The following is a 20666-nucleotide window of genomic DNA, read 5'->3' on the forward strand; positions in this document are numbered from 1 at the left end:
CCCCCACACTTCCATTTTTTTAAGGATGCAGTATTCTGATGTTCAAATATGAAATAGTAAATTTGATGAATAAATATGCTCAGGGCATACCATAGTATCCTTTAACTGTAACCACTATAGCACAGAATTGATACAGTAATAAAAAAAATCAATTGGGGGGGAATATGCTGTCACACATGCAGATGTGCACGAACAATGGCACACACATGCAAACAATGTTCCCACACTCAGTTGCAAATCTAAGACACAGCTGCGCTGGATGAAAAACTTTGGCTATGGAAAAACTTCATCAACAACTTTTGGGTCATTAGACCCTGATGAGGTGCACAGGAACCTTCAACAGGTTTTAGCTCATAAAGGGGGAACATGTATGGCTGGGGGTTGGTACTCAATCAACCAAAAGAAAACAGTACCAAGTAGACTGGAAACTTCTCCAGGCCAACGATACCTGCATTCGATTGTTTTTGTACACATGTCTAGGAAAAAAAAGTGACTATTTGCATGGATTTGCTCACAGCCAATCACAGTAGAGCACAATGGTGGCAGTTGCTTCCATTCGTGCGATGGGTATCTACGGTAGAGAAAGGAAGTAGAGAGGAAACGTTATTAAATGATGTACTCTTCAATGAAGTATTAATATCACCTTAGGGGTACTAGAATTGGTCATTTTTTAAACAATAACATGTTAACTGTAAACACAGGTGGAATGGAACTATGTACAGTACATATGAAGTACTGTACACTGTACACGTTGGATGTACTTTCACTTTACTTAGGTCTTTTCCTTTAATGCCACTTTCTACTTCCACTCCGCTACATCTTAGAGAGAAATATTCTGCTTTTTACCCCGCTACATTCATCTGACAGCTTTAGTTACTAGTTACTTTAGTTAGCTCTTGTTTTAATTATATATATATATATATATATATATATATATATATATATATAGAATAAAATTATAAAGACTTGTTTTTGCCACCAGATCAGTATCTGGTGTTATGGTTAGGGTTCCTCTCTCTCTCTCTCTCTCTCTCTCTCTCTCTCTCTCTCTCTCTCTCTCTCTCTCTCTCTCTCTGTCTGTGTTTCCAAATCATAAGAACAAAGATTCATCTAAACAAGGAGTAAATACATCTGATATAATAATACAAGTAAACAGGATACGTATGCCATAATTGTAGATACTGAACAAAATATGTGCATGTCCTTCAAAGGGTAAGCTGAAACAATCAAAAATAGAAAAATAAAAATGATAATATCTAAAATTCTCTAAGTATTTAGCCTTGTATTGTGTCAGGAGAAGACATATTTAGCTGCTAGCCATGCCGTGCTTTTATCTTCCTCTAATAAAACACAGGAAGCTGTTTGTCCTCGGTGGAGCTAGTGGAGCCTGGTTTATGTTTTTAACATTTCTGGAAGTATTTGGTTCTTAAGTCTTCATATTTGGGACATGCACATATGAAATATAATTCTGTTTGATATCCTGGTTGCAGTATGGACAGACACGTTCCTCTCGTGGTCTCCACACTTTTAAATGTCCAGCTCATGGTCACTGACTCTGGATTTAGTTAAAATTTGTATTACTGTTGGATTTTTTGTTTTGAGATATTCAGCCAATATGACATCTCTGTTCAGGGATTGATAACAGAGGAGCTTCAGTTGTATTTTACTTTCATTTTGCCGTTGTTCTTTATGCTCGTCTTTAAATTTAGATTCACATCTTTTGATTCAAGATTGAGGATTGGGTCTGTGATGGCTCTGAGGCTCAGAGTACCTCTCTCTCTCTCTACCTGTCTCTCTCTCTCTACCTGTCTGTCTACTACTGACTGTGTTTAGCTCCGTGTACCTCTCTCTCTCTTTACCTGTCTCTCTCTCTTTACCTGTCTGTCTACCACTGACTGTCTTCAGGTCTGTGTACGTGTCTCTCTCTCTACATGTCTGTCTACCACTGACTGTCTTCAGGTCTGTGTACCTGTCTCTCTCTCTACCTGTCTCTCTCTCTCTCTACCTGTCTGCCTACTACTGACTGTGTTTAGCTCCGTGTACCTCTCTCTCTCTCTACCTGTCTGTCTACTACTGACTGTGTTTAGGTCTGTGTACCTGTCCTCTCTCTACCTGTCTGTCCCTACTATACTTGCTTTAGCTCTGTGTACCTGTCCTCTCTCTCTAACCTGTCTGTCTACTACTGGACGTGTCTTAGCTCTGTGTACCTGTCCTCTCTCTTTACCTGTCTGTCTGTATACACTGACTGTCTTAGCTCTGTGTACCTGTCTCTCTCTCTACCTGTCTGTTACTACTGACTGCTTTAGCTCTGTGTACCTGTCTCTCTCTCTCCCTGTCTCTTCCTCTACTGACTGTTCTTTAGCTCTTGTGTACCTGCTCTCTCTCTACCTGTCTGTCTACTACTGACTGTGTTTAGGTCTGTGTACCTGTCTCTCTCTCTACCTGTCTGTCTACTACTGACTGTCTTTAGCTCTGTGTACCTGTCTCTCTCTCTACCTGTCTGTCTACTACTGACTGTCTTTAGCTCTGTGTACCTGTCTCTCTCTTTACCTGTCTGTCTGTATACTACTGACTGTCTTTAGCTCTGTGTACCTGTCTCTCTCTCTACCTGTCTGTATACTACTGACTGTCTTTAGCTCTGTGTACCTGTCTCTCTCTCTACCTGTCTGTCCACTACTGACTGTCTTTAGCTCTGTGTACCTGTCTCTCTCTCTACCTGTCTGTCTACTACTGACTGTCTTTAGCTCTGTGTACCTGTCTCTCTCTCTACCTGTCTGTCTCCTACTGACTGTCTTTAGCTCTGTGTACCTGTCTCTCTCTCTACCTGTCTGTCCACTACTGTTGTGTTTAGCTCCGTGTATCTCCGAGCCAGCTGGTATAGTGATTTAATAGTGTCATATACTTTACCATATATGCTACTTTCAGTAAGTCTATAAAACATGTCAATATTTACCCATTTTGAATTTTGGTGTAGTTTTTGATAAGGGTGTGCAGAGTGTAAATGTGGTCTGGCGTACGATATTTCGGTAAAAAGCCAATTTAATTTTTAGGAAGGACAGTATTCTGGTATTAATAATACTGCAGAAAAGATTCCCCAGACTACTATATATATTATATGTAATGCCTCTGTAATTGTTAGGGTCCCACCTGTCACCATTTTTGAGATTAGGGGTTATGAGTCCATGGTTCCAGATCTCAGGCTGGCTGCTCTCTCTGCCTCACTCGCCCTGAGCGTCGTAACCGACAGGCTGCTCACATGCGATGGCGTCAAGCACCCCCCCCCCCCATACTGTAAACTGCTGTAAACACAGATTTGTGAACAACATTTGAGAGAAATAAGCCTTTTGTATACGTAGAAAAAGTCTTAGATTTTTGAGTTCAGCTCAGGAAAAATTGGGACAAAAGCAAAAGTGTTTTATAATCTTGTTCAGTGTATATGTGTGTGTGTGTGAGTAATCGGCAGCGTTGGGGTCCCCGATGTGTCCATCTCCCCCCAACCAATCATAACAGTCCTCGCTGAGATTTTGAACCCCACTGTAAGTGTCACTCTCGGTGCATGCAGACACCACCCCCCTGGCCCGTGCCAATGCATCCGCTTCCACATCTAATTGGCAGGAGCTGCAGATCTCTGGGGAGCTCATTCTGGAGACTCCTGCTGCCTGAGGCACTGTCGGATGTTCGGAGAGAAACGGGGGCCCTCAGGGGACCGCAGAGGACTGATTGTCAGGATGAGATCCACTCACTCACACACTCACACTGACGAACACACTCTAGTGACATTTTGCGACGGTATGTCAGATACGTCCGTTACTCAGGGTGTTGTGACAGCTCTTGGACATCTTTTGGTCACGTTGTATCCCGCCGAGCTCAGAAAAATGCTGAGCTGATGCTGGTGGCAGGTGTGACACAGACTTGAGTCCTGAGTAGCCCACAGGTTACTTATTGTGTGCCTGGACCTCTTCAGGTGAAATGGTTTAGAAGAAGATCCCATTTAAACCATGTTATTTGCTGTTATTTGCTGTTATTTGCCTAATTGCTCTACTTCTGTATTTTCTGCTTCACTTTGTGCTGCTGGCTAAAAACATAGTCTTGCTGTGTTGTTTTGAACTTTCTTCACTTTATTTGACAATCCACTCAGATTAGTGCCTCTCGATCACACTCGGCAGCTTTTGATGACATATGACACATTTGCTTCTTATTAAGATTCTTCACCCTCTTATTTTGTCAGTAAAATTGTGGCGTATCCTTGGAGATGTTGTAGCATAAGGGCTGGGTATCATGCAAAAATAAATGACATTAGACATTATGCACAAGTCTTTCAGCTCCTACTACGTGCGTAATGTTGTCTTTAAACAGCCAATCCCAACCATGAGGTCTTGGTAGAAGCATACTGCAGCTGATACGACGTCGGTACCCAGCCCTGATTAGCATGGGGACGTTCTGCTGGCACACGATAAGTCAAGTGTCCAGGTGGCTCCAAGTGGGGGGGGGGGGGAACTGAGGAAGGAGCAGATCAATTAGAGAGGGTCAGTGTTCCAAGCTCTGCGAGATGGTAGGAAATGACAACGTCCTCAATTGTAAAATATATTTAGCTTTTTAATTCAGCTGAGAACCCAAAGAAACCCAGTGTTCAGCAAGGCAACACAACTTTAAAGTTCGGAGTTCAGAAGGAAAGGTTCTGGTGCTGTGTGATCTGTTCCTCCTCCCAGCGGTGTCTGTCTCCAGCAGCTACACCAGATGGATGAGTCCAGTCACTGGATAATCTAGCTCCTAATGCAGTTTGCTCTTACTTTACATGCCACTGGCTGCCTTTCTCTTCTGAGTTATTGTATTTCATTACCTTTCAGTCTGTTCTTTCTTCTTCTTCGTCACAGGATTAATTACCACACGAGGGTGCAACATCACTCTGCTGAGAGGAAACAGCGTTTTATTTTTACCTTTCCTTTTTCTCTGCCATGTTTGCTCCTTTTCATTCCACTCGGATTATGTTGGCTCTGAAAGCGATAGAATCGCTGTAACTGTAATGTCACTGTCACTGTATTAATCTGATGGTGTACATTGGGAAATAAGCGGCTCTGGTTGCCAAGGACCTGGCCAGGTCAAACTGTTGCTAAGGGCAGAAAAAGAGAGGCGTGTGCTTTATGCAGACATGTAGATAGTAATGTTTTGCAGTCAAAGTACTGAGTGCCTGTACACGTTCATTTATGTTGAATGCACTGCATTACTCGTATCTATTCTATCAGTACACAAACTAAGTTGACAAAGGAGAGAATATTTATTCCTGCATCACAGCCCCCAAAAAATGCTGCTTTATTTTCAGACTTTATTGTCTTCTATCAATTACTTTAGCACATCCCAGTAGCTATTGCAGCTCCAGCATATTATTTAGATGTGAATATTTATACATCATGTGAAAGCCACGTAGAATCCTTAAGCTTAATATATATCTACCAGTAGTCTCGTATTGCCAGACCTTCCTTGGCTGAATTTCTTTAAACCAATCACAATCATCGTGGGCGAGGCTAAGCTCCGGACGGAGCCATGGTGCCGTTGGTAAATAGTCTCAGGAAGGAAGTTGTTCTGGTGGAACAAGTGGACGTTCAGAAGTCGTTTTAGTCGTCAACAGAAAACTAATCTCATCTAAAAAATACTAAATGAATCCACTTCCACTAAGGTGTCATCTTTATCAAACACTTGATGTGTCCATAGTGAAACCTCCTGTGTCCTCAGGTAAAGGCGATGTGTTCGGGGACGTCTTCTGGAAGGAAACCACCCTGGCGCATGCGTGCGCCAACGTCAGGGCGCTAACGTACTGCGACCTCCACGTCATCAAGAGGGAAGCCTTGCTCAAGGTGCTGGAGTTCTACACCGCCTTCGCCAACTCCTTCTCCCGCAACCTCATCCTCACCTGCAACCTGCGCAAGCGGGTAAGGTATCCCACACACACACACACACACACACACACACACACACACACACACACACACAAATACATTCACAGGACAAACGCACACAGGACCCAGGCACACATGACCAGAGCCAACGCGAGCAACAAGACAATGAGCAACGAACAAGACAAAGCGAGGCACCGTACAGACGCCACAGGACAACACACACCAGGACAGACGCACACAGGACCCCACCACACATGGACAGACACAGACACACATGTACCACACACAGAACAAACGCACCGAGAGGACTACAACACAGAACAGACACACACAGGACAGACTCACACAGGATTTACACACAGAGGACTGACACCCACACACAACTGACACACCAGAACTGACACACACAGTACAGACCGCACTACAGGCAGACACCACACACAGGACATACCACACAGAACATACTCACACGATAACACTACAAACACCAACAGACACAACACAGACAGGCTTCACACCAGGATTTACACACACATGACTGACACCACACACAGTACTGACACACACAGGACATACACACACGGACAGCTCGCACAGGTCCACACCCACAAGGACATACAAACACAGAACAGACACACACAGGAACCGGCTCACACAGATTTACCCACCCATTACTGACCACCCACACACAGTCCTGACACTCACAGGACGACACACCGGGACCCACACCAGGACAGACTCACTAACAGGATTACAAAACACCGGACGCTCACAACACACACACACAGCACACACACACAGAACCCACACACCACACAGGACAGCATCACACCAGACATACAACAGGATCAACACCACAGGACTGACACTGGCAAGCACAACACACACAGTACAAACAGATTCGGACCACATACAGGACAGACACACACCGTAACCCACCACAAGACACACCCATACAGACAACACACACTGGCCCAGACACAGAACAAGTATGGCACCACCCAGACACACACACACACTACTGACACACACACACACACACACACACCCACCCATACACACACACACATGACGACTGGGGCTCTTTATAGATCAGTATTCCCGAGCCTCAGTTGCAGTTGCTGTTGCTGTTGTTGTTGTTGCTGTTGTTGTTGTTGTTGTTGTTGTGAAGGAGCCAGTCAGAGCTGTGGCAAATTCAGAACACCTTGCGGATGCAGTTTGGGGAAAAAGCTGCACCATAACTGTTGGATTTAAACAAAAGGAATTAACACAAATGTACAAAACCAAAATCCAAAAGGGAACATTTTATCAGGTTTCTGCAAAGTGTAAATTTACCATTTGAGGCACGGTATAGAATTTAAAGCTCTGTGATTGACTGTTTCTTACTGAACTGCACCTTGGGAGTTGTAGTTGACCTCTGCTTCAGTAGGATGTCCACAGGCTTCTTGTACCTTTGTGACTTTGTATCAGAGAAGCAGGTACAGTATGTTCTAGCGCTGGCGAGGCAGCATAGTGTTAGCCAGCAGTGTTCATGAGAAAATGAACCAGACTTTATTAAACAAGACTGGGGTGGCTGATGGGAAATCTAAGAGGAAAATCAGGGATTGCGGGGTCGGGACAGGTGAGTGGGAAACGAGTTGATTTAAGGATTGTTGTCATTTCTCTACCTTTCTGAGAACGGTGAGTGTACAAGCACAGGCTTAAGCACACACACATTCAGATGCCGACCATCTGACCTGACGTTACCTCGTATTTTTAAGTCTGTTGTTGTTTACTGCGTTGTTTTTCATACTTCATATTTCTTCTGCTTAATAGGTCTTTTTCTCAGCGTGCCTCAAACACAATAAATTATACATACAATGCCGGTTGCATCATTATGTCCTGTGCCCTTTGGACGTTTCTTCCTGACATCCTAGCAGGCAGTCTCTTCAGTTTGAAGTGCAGAGTGTCTGTGTGTGTGTGTGTGTATGTGTGTGTGTTATAACTCCATAGTCTATTATTAATTGATGCATTTATTTCAATCTGACCCTACATCTGGGTCTGCAAGTGACTGTACACTGTACACACAATTATATATTTTACCTTACACTTTGCTGCTATTGTTCCTTAACTTGACTTTGAAAAAATAGTATTTCACAATATTATGTATGCATAACATGTTTGTGATGCATGGGTAAACATGTTTACGTCCAAGAATATCTCTTCTTCCATTAAACGTGACACAAGATTCAGACTGGACACTGAGTTGGCTCTGACTCCTCCTCTTTAGGAACAACAGATATTAATTCAAATAAAACACACATGCAGATATATGTCTGAAGGAGGGGAAGGCTGCATATCAAACAGCCCTTCAAGCTGTAGGCTCTCTGTGTGCACACGCTTGAGTTCATAAGCATTTGTAAATTCCAATTCCATTTTAAGAATTTCTTGGACACTCTTCATCAAAACAGTAACACAAGACGGAGTTTGGTGACGTGAAGTTGCGTGGGATCATGGGAGTAAAAGTAGCCTTGGGAATGACAACCATTTTTTAGAGAGCAAGCTGGGAAACGTCAGTGGACATGGAAAAAGGCTCCTCATATTTACATGTATGCCATTGGCTACATTATAAATGGATGTCTGCCAACAGGCCTGAAACATCCCATATATGATTATTGAGACAGAGTTTTGGACTCCAGGTTAATAAGGTTCTGACTGAGCAGCAAGATATGAATTCAGTTGGGATTCTGTGAGAATTCACAGATCCAGTTTCTCTTTTCTAATCTTCCCCTTCACATTTAAAGGAATCTACATGTATGTGTGTGGGCTCAGGTACGGCTTTGGAAAGAAAATAAAGGATAAAATATGAATTATTAAACAGACATGAATGAGAAGTTCCCCAGCCCAGTGACCAGGAGTCCTTCTTGATGTCTACTGTCTCAGACTGTTCTCTCAGAACCAGGCGAGGATGATGGGAATGTCTTGCTGCTTGTCCTGGAATCTCTGGGATCTCGGTTTTTCTTCATTTTCAATCATGTCGCCGTCCGTACACTATGTGCTAACGTTAGCGTTATCAAGACACAATGATTTGCTGTGAATAAGAGGAATCATCCTGTAGTGGTGCGTCGAGTGTAACGTACAGTACTGTATAGTCCCATCCAGTTAGATTGATTCGGATTGATGACACAACAGTAATACGGTAACTCCAGTGAAAGGATTGTAAACTTGTTAGTGAGGACTAGTGAGGACTGGATTTAAAGTGGTTCTGGTTCCACCTTGGCCCCAGGTGTGTCTGGTAACACACGGACAGAGGACAACTTCTCTCTTTGATGCTTCATTGCAATCAAGCTCCAGTACAACAGGGCGGGTGTGTGTGTGTGTGGTGTGGTGTGTGTGTGGGTGGGTGTGTGGTGGTGTGTGTGTGTGTGTGTGTGTGTGTGTGTGTTGTGTGTTGTTGTGGTGTGTGTGTGTGTGTGTGTGTGGGTGTCTGTAAAAATAATAACATTTTAAAGGTACCTACATGATGCATAGGAACACACACACACACACACCACACACACATATATAATAATAAATTATATATATATATATATATATATATATATATATATATATATATATATATATATATATATATTGTGTGTGTGGTGTATATATATGGTGTGTGTGTGTGTATATATATGTGTGTGTGTGTGTGTATATATGTGGGTGTGTGTGTTGTATATATTGGTGGTGTGTGTGTGTGTGTGGGATATAAGTGTGGTGTGTGTGTATATAATATTATGTTGTGTGTGTGTGTTGTGTGTGTGTGTATATAGTGTGTGTGTGTGTGTATTATGTGTGTGTGGTATATATACATATATAATATAACATATACTATATATAATATATACATATATAATATATAGTATATGTGTGTATATTATATATATATATATATAATATATATATATATATATATATATATATGCGCTAGCTAATTTCTCTCCCTTTCTTCTCCGTGTGGCGTGCGCGCCCGCTCGCGGTGTGAGGCGCGTGTCCGCGCTATTCTCCGACATGCACTCCCAGTCCCACCTGACAGACGACCTGCAGTACAAAACTAAAGGAACGAGGCAATATTCGTGTTAAAATGTAAGGACTAAAAGTAAAAAGTCACCATAAAAATAGATTGTATAGTAAAAATATCCCAAAAATCTACTTAAGTACAGTAACAAAGTATTGGTAATTCATTACTTCTGATCTCTGCCCGCCGACGGGCTGACGTTGGCTCAGCTTGTTTCTGGTGACTCCAATCCTTCATCCAATCCTTTGCTGTGTGTCACTCCCTCTCTCTCTCCCCTCTCAACAACCTCATGTAACGGAGCGTTACCTTGAATAAAATGACAGTTTTCTCTAGGTTTGAACACTGTTGGAAACATTTGGGTACACACAAAAACACAACTCAACTAAATATATAACATATTTTATATTAATTTAGACATTTGAATGCAGAAACGTATAACTGCTGTCTGCAGAAGAACAAACTAGAAACAACAGTACCTGTAGAAACGCCAGCATCAGTAACAGATTTATTCTGGGAAAGAATACTTCTTAACTAGAAGGGACAGGGCGTCCCAGGGCGTGATTTAGGCTGAGTACACAGCAGCGTTTCATGCACAAATCTGCTAAATCAAGCTTTAAAATGAGTTAGAAAAGCTTGAAAACTACAATTCCAATGAGATGTTGGCTTGTTTTCTCTCTTCATCATGGGGCGGCAGCTCCACCTGCTTCAACACAACGTGTCTTGATTCGTGAACAGGCCTTGCTGCTCTGGGCAGACCCGGTGTCCAAACTGAGTCAAATGATTGTCATGGACACTTTTTCCGGGGGTCTCCTCATCGGAACACAGAACAGACGTGGCGATGTGGGCAGAGCTCTATCTCCTCTACTCGGTTAGCTCTTTTGTTCCCGGGATGCGTGACAGCTGCTCGAGCGCCGCCATGATGAAGATAAACATCCTGTAGAGGGACAGACAGGCCCGCGGGCCTCGGAGGAGACTGGGATGGGTGTCAGCACTAACGTGCCCTGTCACTTATGCAATAATGGCTAGCTACCAATCTGCATCCATAAGCACTTTCCTTTCTCTCTCCAGCTCGTCCTCTGCCTCCCTCTCCTCAATTCTTGTCTCTTTTTCTCAGTGGCAACATTTTTGTTTGTATGTATCCTCACAGCACAATCAGGCAGGCTCCTCTACCTCATCATTTCAGATTGATGGGGATGCCTTAATGGATCTGTTTAAAAGTATTTTACTGCAGAGGAAATCGAGCTGCTGTGGTGGTTCCGTGGCTGCCTGCTGTATGGGAATCCATGAAAGACATGGGCCGTTTTCTCATAACTCTGGACAATGTCCGCAGAGTCAGGGGCGGACATTGTCTGATGTTTCCTTTCCTCACATTAAGACACTACATAGACTCTGTACCCGGGAGCTGGCAGGGTAAAGACGTTCACGTTGTCGTATTCGGCTCCTCTGGGTAATGTCTAAGTTAGTTCAGGGTTGTGGTGCATTCGTGCTATAGGGATCATCAAGTAGTGACTCGGTTATTGTTTTAAATAAGTAATAATACCATTTGGAGTGGCTGAAGCTGGACTTTTAAAACATTTATGCATTACCTCGTTTTGTGCTAGGACTTTTTGTCTTCACTGATTGGTCTGTTCCATGAAGATAAAGATATCATTCAGTAAAATCAGCTCCTCTATTGTTTTCCTCAATAGAGGTAAAAATCGGAATCGAATGTGGAAAAATCGGAACCGTAATTTACTCCAAATGCAGCAGTGAAGAGCCGCGCACATTCACGAGCACGGCCACCCTGTCGGAGTTCAAATCTAATGAATTGTCCCTGTTTTATCTCTTTATCGATCTTATTTGGAAGTGAGGAAAGTGAATTAACCCAATAATCTGTTAATCAGAACGGCAAACATAGAAATATAGATAGGAGTGTTATTTAAAAATGGACCACAAAACCCCCTACTCTAGCTCTCAAAATCAAACAGATGGACAGTTTGTTTAAAAGATAAGAAGGTCCAACTGTCACTGCATCTTCAACTTTCAACAATTAAGGTGTGAGTCAAATCAGTCCAAGGAATTACAGCCAACTCTACTAAAATCCAAGATATCAAAAAGAAAAAAGCACTTGTCATGAAACCGACCGGACAAGGCAAGGCAAGGCAAGGCAGCTTTATTTGTATAGCACATTTCAGCAACAAGGCAATTCAAAGTGCTTTACACAAAATCAGTTGAACAGATAAAACACAAGTAAAAACAGTTAAAAAACACAAGCATTAAAAACCGGTAAAACACATGAATAGACAGTTAAAAAACAAAGAGAAACATAAAACACAAGAATAAAATTTTACAGTGCAGCATAAGAAATTTAAGAAATGATTAGTCATTTAAAGAAAGGCAGCATCAAATAGGAAAGGTCTTCAGCCTGGATTTAAAAGAAATGAGAGTAGCAGCGGAATCTACAGGTTTTGGGAGTTATCCAGATATGAGGAGCATAGAAACTGAAAGCTGCTTCACCCTGTTTAGTTCTGACTCTGGGACAGAAAGCAGACCTGTCCCAGATGACCTGAGAGGTCTGGGTGGTCATAGTGTAGTAGCAGATCAGCAATATATTTTGACCTAAACCGTTAATGATTTTAAACTAGCAAGAGTACTTTGAAATCAATTCTTTGAGACACAGGAAGCCAGTGTAAAGACTTCAGAACTGGAGTGGATGTGATCCAGTCTCTTGGTCTTAGTGAGGACTCGAGCAGCAGCGTTCTGAATCAGCTGCAGCTGTCTGATTGATTTTTTAGGGAGACCTGTAAAGACCCCGTTACAGTAGTCAAGTCTACTGAAGATAAAGGCATGGACAAGTTTTTCCAAATCCTGTTGACACATAAGTCCTTAACCCTTGATATTCTTAAGGTGATAGTAGGCTGACTTGTAATGTCTTAATGTGGCTGTTAAAGTTCAGGTTGAGTCCATGACTACACCAAGATTTCTGGCTTTGTCGTTGTTTTTAACTGTTGTTTGAAGCTGAGCGCAGACTTTAATCGTTCCTCTCTTGCTCCAAAAACAACCACCTCTTTTCCTTCATTTAATTTCAGAAAGTTCTGGCACATCCAGCCGTAATTGTTCGTGAATTAGTCAGTTTTTGTATTGGACTATGTCCCTGGCGATAAGGTTATGTAAATTTGTGTGTCGTCCGCATAACTATGGTAACTTATTTTGTTTTCTCCATAATCTGAGCCAGTGGAAGCATGTAGATGTTAAACAGAAGAGGCCCCAGAATGGAGCCTTGCGGAACTCCGCACGTCATATTTGTACGCTCAGATGTATAATTACCTATTAGACACAAGTAATCCCTATTCTTAGGTAGGATTCAAACCAGTTTAGTACTGAGCCAGAAAGGCCAAAGCAGTTTTCAATCGGTCTAGTAGTATATCTCGTGGTCGACCGGGTCAAATGCAGCACTGAGATCAAGTAATACTAAGATTGAAATTTTGCCATATCTGTGTTAAGTGGATGTCATTAAAGACTTTGACAAGAGCCGTTTCAGTGCTGTGGTGTGGTCGGAAACCCGACCGAAAGGTATCAAAACTGTTGCTTAGTGACAAGAAATGTTGAGTTGTGAAAGACTACTTTTCAATGATTTACTTAAAAACGGAAGGTTTGATATTGGCTATAGTTGTCATTAGTGACTTGTCTAGGTTGTTCTTTTTAAGAGTGGCTTGATACTGCAGTTTTCAGGCTGTGGAAAGATACCTGAAAGAAGAGATGTGTTCACAATCTGTAGAAGATCAGAAGTCAAACAATTGGAACATTTTTGAAAAGTCCCGTTGGTAGAACATCAAGGCAACAGGTCGAGGTTTTCAGATGTTGAAAATGTCCTCCAGGTTTGTATGGTTGATCGTGTGAAATTCTGTCATATTGGAACTATTTTTGCTGAACACTGTGACAACACATATCCGGACTTGATATGGAGGCACTGACTGTTTGTCTAATCTTTTGAATTTTGTCTTTGAAGAAGGAGGCAAAGTCATTGCAGGCCTTGGTAGATAAAAGTTCAGATGCTACTGGTACTGGAGGGTTTGTTAACCTATCAACAGTAGCAAACAAAGCACGGGAATTATTATTGTTTCTAGAGATAATATCAGAGAAAAAGGACCTTCTTGCATTCCTCAGTTCCAAATTATAAATGCGAAGTCTCTCTTTATAGGAGTTATAATGGACCAGGAGATTTGTTTTTCGCCACCTTCGTTCAGCTTTCCTACACTCTCTTTTTTCTGTTCTCACCAGTAGGACATTTCTCCATGGAGATCTTTTCTTACCAGATACAACTTTGACCTTAGTGGGAGCAATGGCATCAATAACATTTGTGATTTTACAGTTGAAATTATCTACAAGCTCACTGACTGATAGCCCGAGAGGTGGCTGTGGAGGAGAAAAGCTGAATAAATGTGTCACTGGTGTTTTCAGTGATTACCGTTTTCTGATATCTTTGTTTGGACACTTTGTGGCACAGAGATGTGCCGTTAAAGAAAACACAGGAATGATCTGAGAGAGCAACGTCAGTCACCACAACCTGGAAATGGTCAGAACTTTGGAGACAATCAAGTCCAGAGTGGTGCCCTTATTGTGGGTGGGCTCCGTCACATGCTGAGTCAGTCCATAGTTCTCAAAAACACAACACAGCTCTTTTGTCCCCTGTCCTGGGGGCTGTCAACATGATGTTAAAATCACCGCCAATGATTACACAATCAAAGTTAATGCAGAAATAGACAGCAGTTCAGTGAAGTCATCAATGAAGGTTGCACAATATTTAGGTGGCCTGTAGATATTTAGAAACATCGCTTGAGGGGAAGATCTTAATTGAAGAGCAACATATTCAAAAGAAACAAAATTTCCATAACATATTTGCGTACAGTGGAATGAGTCATTAAACAAATGGCGACTCCACCTCCTTTTTATTCACTCTATTCTCACTCATAAAACTGAAGTTAGGGGGAGCTGACTCGATGAGAACAGCAGCGCTGTATTATGGTACCAGGTTCAGTAAAAACATAAAATCTAGATTGTGCTTAAAAAAATCATTGATTAAAAATGATTTTCCTGCCAAAGACCTGACGTTTAGTAAGGCTAGTGTTAGTGTGTTTTCATTTTGGGACAGGCTGTAGCTGACGAGGGGATGCTAAATTTGCTAAGTTTGCAGTTAAGTGCTTATTCACCATTCTTTTCCTATTACCTATCACAACAGAATTGAGGAGAATTGAATCCACAGGGCCCGGCTTGTCTTGAAAAGAGTCATTAGTATCACTAGTCCTGCAGCCAAGGCCGGCACATATCAGATAGTGCTTGCCAGATTTTGCACACAAGCGTCCTTATCGTCGTGGGGGGAAGGAGTTTTCTGACATCCTGGTAGTGGTGCTTGGCGTTTTACTTTTGCCGGGTTGAGCCATGGGGGTAGGAAGGGTGCATAATTGATGGGGAAATAAGGGAAAGGTGTGTGGAGACATCAGTAGAGACAGCGATGAATCCTCAGAAGGTTCGGGGTTGGGAAGGTTTGAGGGTGCTGACGGGTGAGAGGGGAGTGGAGGTTTCGTGTCTCTGCTCTTGGTCTCCCATGGTCAAATCTTTGCACAGCGGGGGCTGTGCGGATCACTGCCGCACTTTGTGTGTCTTCCTTTTGTTTTGTGACCTTGGCAGAGGGAGCAGATGTGTAGCGCGAAGTAAGCAGATTAGAGGTGACAGCTTTACTCCTGGCTTGTTAGGGAAAGTCTATCTGCTTTAAAAAGATGTCTGCGTCCCAGAAAATGTTTAAATTGTCAATGAACTTCGAGAGTGGACGTACATTCAGTTGAAAGCCATTTGTTTTAGTCCAACAGTCGGCTGAATCTCTCATCTCCTCTTCTGACTGACGGTATAGACCACTGATAAACACATTTGCGCTTAGGGGGTGACTGTGTCAAGCAGTTCCCTAAAGTCCAGTTTCAGCAATTCAGCTGTTGCTTTACAACATCATTTGACCCTATATGCAGAAAAATGTTCTTCACAGTTGGGTGTGCTGCCACGATATCTGGGATTTTTTGGGTCAAGTCACGACCATGTCTTTGGAAAACATAGTATTTTGGTGTTTTTTACTGTTTTTTAAATCTTTACACAGAGTCACCCACAATCAGGGTTTGAGGCCCAGTTGTTAGCTTTTTACTTTTTGAATTGCTCTCAGTCCTTACCCTGCTTGTGGTGATGAGACGCAGTCCCGGTCATCAGATGACTGTCCAGCGTCTTGCAGCAGAGGAGCAATCTGTTATCCAGTTGCACACCAGGTTGTTGGGGGGCATTTTGTTGCTTATTTTCCCTTTTGCAGCTGTCCACGGCTGGTCCTACTAGGTACGGGTTGAAGAGGCGCTCTGCCCAGATGATAATGCAGGCCAGCCGGTCATATCAAAATGTCAGGGCGCTGTGCCCGGCCCGTTAGTCGTCCTCCCATTTCCCAGGAAAATGATTACTCTTAGGCTTCGCACCAGACAAGTTCCAGGAGGACCGCCACTTGTTGATTTATTACCAGTTCCACCCTCCTGTTTCTTTGTAATCTTGTTGGTGCTAATTAGCCGTGTGTTAGCATATTCTGTCCATGTTATGGGTCCATGGAAGTGGTGTCATTTCCACAAGATCCGTTAACTTCCACGTTCACTTCTAGAAGTGAACCTTGGTTTCCAGAAGTGCAATCTTCAAGGAGTTTGTAGTAGTCTTCTACGAGAAAGGAGGCATCTTGCTGCTAATTAGCTTTAGCTACAATCACTGTAGGACAGGCTTGAGCTATGGTAGGCCACGCTCACGCAGAAAAATTTTAAAATATGGCAATAGCCTACTATGTCTACAAAAAATGTATAGTCCAGTGTTTTTGAAGTGTCCAAGAGCCGCTGCTCATAGTTTCTCAGAGGAAAAGCACGATTATCAGCAAAAATATGCAAGCAGAAGCAGGAGCAAGCAGCAAAGCGTCTGCACTGCGTCTGCACTGTAAGAAGCAGGAAGTTAAGCTTCGCCGTACTAATAGTGTATGTTGAGTTCTGCGGACAGCAGGTCAGGGTGTGTGTTGGCCTGCGGTCATCAGACCACTCTCCAGCCAGTAACTAACGAAACACCTCTCCACTCATCACACCCTTAACCAAAGCCATCAGGTGCAGGTGGAAGCTGTCTGTGAAGCACTGTCTTCACCGCTACATTGGTGTCATATTGGTGTTTTGATATTGGGTCCATGTTTAGGAACTTTTGAGATTCAATTTTTCATAATCTTAATCAGCAAGATGAAAAACAAGATACAAGTGAATGCTGGACAGTGTAACTCATAATTTAGTAAAAAAGACAACCATTTTTTTTCCAAACAGTATAAAGGTATAATCCAGTGTAATCATTTGTGTTCTTTCTACCAGCTCAGCTTTTCTTTCCACATAGTGAGTAATAACCACATCTACTGTAAACCTTATGAATTATGCACATGTTAGTGAGACTGTTTCTCTGCCTTTGTTTCAAAATATAAGTCCTCAGTGGTGGAGAAGAGCAACACAATGCATTTAATGTAATTTATTAATGTACAGAAGGTTTGTTTAAATGTGTAACTACTGTAGTACACGGAGTATTTGTTCCTGTCTCTGTGTACTTTACGTTATGTTACATGCATAGATAGAAACCAGTCTAGACATGCAGCCAGCAGCTCAATACAGCTAAGTTACAGCCAAATCTCAAAGGATGCAAAAAGGTAATAAATATTTGGTGATGTTTATAGTTACTCCACTCATTTAAGTTATTGGCCATTTAGAGTTTTGATGTCCAGGTTTACTGGTCCAGTCTGACGCACACAGACCCTAAACATGAAGCGCTTTAGTCCTTAAACTGTCTGAGTGTATCACAGCTCAATCACAGAAAGGCTGCTTGTTTTTTAATAAAAGATCACAATCAATATAACGATACAGTATGTTACTATCCAAACCGTATGACACTCCATATCCTTTAGTATCTCAGTCAGCTGCACAGGGAAACATTTTGGACATCAATGGATGGCACAGATGGGGACTGGAGTTTGAGACTTGGACTTAAGTTGCACACATGGTGGCTTCAGGCTTGCCTTAAGACTTGTCCCCAAAATTCCTAAAGTTGGGAGTTTTTTTTTTTGTCAAAGCCTCAGTTTTTTATATATTCAATTTTTATTATTACTTCAAGCAGGCAGAAGGAGTAGTTACACGTCCTGTATCAGGGCTTTAACAGCAAGTCATTAGCATCACATTGGTCTATGTGGGGAATTTTTGGACAATAGAGACGCAACAGCACAGCATGACCCAGAACGGGATGCAGGCAGCACAGCCGTGTTTTTACAGTCGTAGTACAGCAAACCTCCAGTCACCAGAGCTCTCATTACGTAAAGATACTCTATTTACTACATCCCCCAAGGCTGTTAACGCCTCTTCACCTGTCTAAAAAAACAAGATGTATTACCTCTAGAAAAGAACTGCAGATCTGTGGTTTCTCTGTCGTTGCTTAAATGCCTCCACAGGACTCCAAACACTGCAGCTTTCTCTTTGTCAATAGGAATCTTATCGCCAGGGAGATGACTATTCATCACTTTACTCCCCAAGTTCAGAAATGTGTCAAAGGAGTACCGAGAGTTTTGAGTTTCACAGCAGCAGCACACAGAGTTTGTGATGTAATGAAGCGCCAAGGACATGCTTGTTAAGCATCTAATAACACACAGTAGACAGACACCACTCGAGACTAGGTGGTGTACATAGTGCAGCGTTTAGCGTGTTGGTGGAGACCAAAACCAGAGCTAAAAGAGAGTATATTGGACGTTAATAATCATGTTGCTCCATGTCTGCTGGATGTGCAGGGAATCCTCACCAGGAGGAGCTGGCTGCAGTTAACTCGTGTTTCATTTTTGGGGTTTCCATCCTTGTTCTGCAGAGTTTCATAAACCTTAATAAACAAGTAAACAGGCTCATAACTGTGTTTTTGGATGAGCAGGAGCTGGAAACGGCGTCTGCTGAGAGGCTGCACATGCTGCACTGTTTTTCCGGGACAGCTTGTGTGCTGGAAGCTAAAGCCTGCAGACTGTGAGGCTGTTACCAGCCCGCTATTGGATTATTCATGTGCGAACGGACAATAAAGGGTGTGTGGGTGTGGGTGTGTTTGTGTGTGTACCCCTACACTCAAGTAACACTTCCTTTTGTGCATTGAAGCAGATTTACTGAGCAGGAGTTTGTGTGTGTGTGTGTGCGTGTGCGTGTGTGCAGAAACAGTAACTAAGAGCACTTCAAGGGTAAGGACTCGTTCCCTACCTGAAGAAGGCACTCCATCGGTTTCCTGCTGAGTTGGAAATTATCCATCCAAGTACAGTTTAGAGGCTCTGGTAATTCTCTCGGGTATTTCGGCTTTCTCCCTATCCCCCTACTGTATGGCAGCAGAAATACTGTTGTAATTTTTACTCCAATACATTCATCTGAATTGGTTACTTTGCAGATTCCGATTTTATATTAAAGTATTATAATAATGTAATATAATAAAATCTGGCTGGCTGGTAGAAAGTACAAGCTGTACCTTAAAAACTGCCCCGTTTCAGCTCAAAGACACAACGTTCTGTAAGAAAAAGTAAAAGTATTTTTGGTAACACTTTTACTTGAAGGTATCTAAATAAGAGTGACATGACACTTTCAAGAACACATGACTCTAACTTGTCATGGCAATACCGAATGACCTTTACTAAAAGCGTTATGTCATAAGATGTTTATGATTTAATGTTTATGACACGTTCATGACAGTGTCATTTCACTGTTATGTAGATACCTTCAAGTAAAGTGTAAACGAATGTTTTAATTCAAGAGAAAATGTCATCATTAAAACCAATCTGAAAGCAGGAAAATCCACAAAATTGGTAATAAAAAAAAAAAATTGGAAACACAGCCATCATCCATCCAACCATCATTTAATTTTGAATGACATCGGGAGTTCATAGGGACTAAGGTGAATCATACATCTATAACAACGTAGGGATGGGCCAAACTAAACCACAGCTCCCCCCGCAGCTTCATCACCCCTAGCCCTTACCACTTGGTTCCAATGGCTAGGGGTAAGATGGAGAATGGGATTCAGCCTTAGTATTTAGTTCATACTTTTTTGGTGTATTTGTTTCCTTATTTTTTTTAATTTCTTTTTACTACACATTGATGCCTGTTTGTTTCAGTCTGTATGATAAAAAAGCATTGGTACATAAAGTAAGTGCTATGGCATGTTATGTAGACTAAAGGGGGACACACCAACCTTTATAATTTGAGTTGCTAATTTCTATATGTTGTCCCTGAGCATATACAGTGCACTACAATAATATAGAAATGATAATTCCGCATAATACTAATAGGGACACCTAAGACACTCCAGTGCATAGGCCTACCCATTCAAAGAAGCATGATTATTTTTAAATTAAACTGAAACTAATAAAATAATAATAGTAGTCAAGATCGCGCTCCACTCTTTTGAATAAGTTAGGGGTGTTTGAGCTAAACCATAAACAGTCAAATGAAAGTTTTATTTTTCAGTATAATTGCACTAGTGCATCATGAGATCTTCTTGTCCGGAGATCGTTTAAATATAAAAAAGTGTTTGTATTGTTGTGGTTTTTATTTTGGAGCACTGCAGACATTCTCTGTGCTGTAACCAGCGTTTTCTTCCAAGGAGAACCAGCAACAACGTTCTCCCCAAGAACAAACGTCCGTATGGAT

General features: G+C 42.1%; 1 protein-coding gene across 2 annotated transcripts in view; it reads left to right on the forward strand.

The window, feature by feature from the left end:
- The window catches only part of kcnh5b (potassium voltage-gated channel, subfamily H (eag-related), member 5b), a 196240-nt gene that overhangs the window by 153793 nt on the left and 21781 nt on the right, over positions 1–20666 (forward strand). For both annotated transcript variants that reach the window (XM_032500626.1, XM_032500627.1), the window contains exon 12: positions 5731–5927. In XM_032500626.1, coding sequence (XP_032356517.1) covers positions 5731–5927 — 197 coding nt within the window. The remainder of the gene's footprint in view (positions 1–5730; positions 5928–20666) is intronic.

Source organism: Etheostoma spectabile, chromosome 20 (genome assembly GCF_008692095.1).
Source record: "Etheostoma spectabile isolate EspeVRDwgs_2016 chromosome 20, UIUC_Espe_1.0, whole genome shotgun sequence".
In the NCBI taxonomy this organism is placed as follows: domain Eukaryota; kingdom Metazoa; phylum Chordata; class Actinopteri; order Perciformes; family Percidae; genus Etheostoma; species Etheostoma spectabile.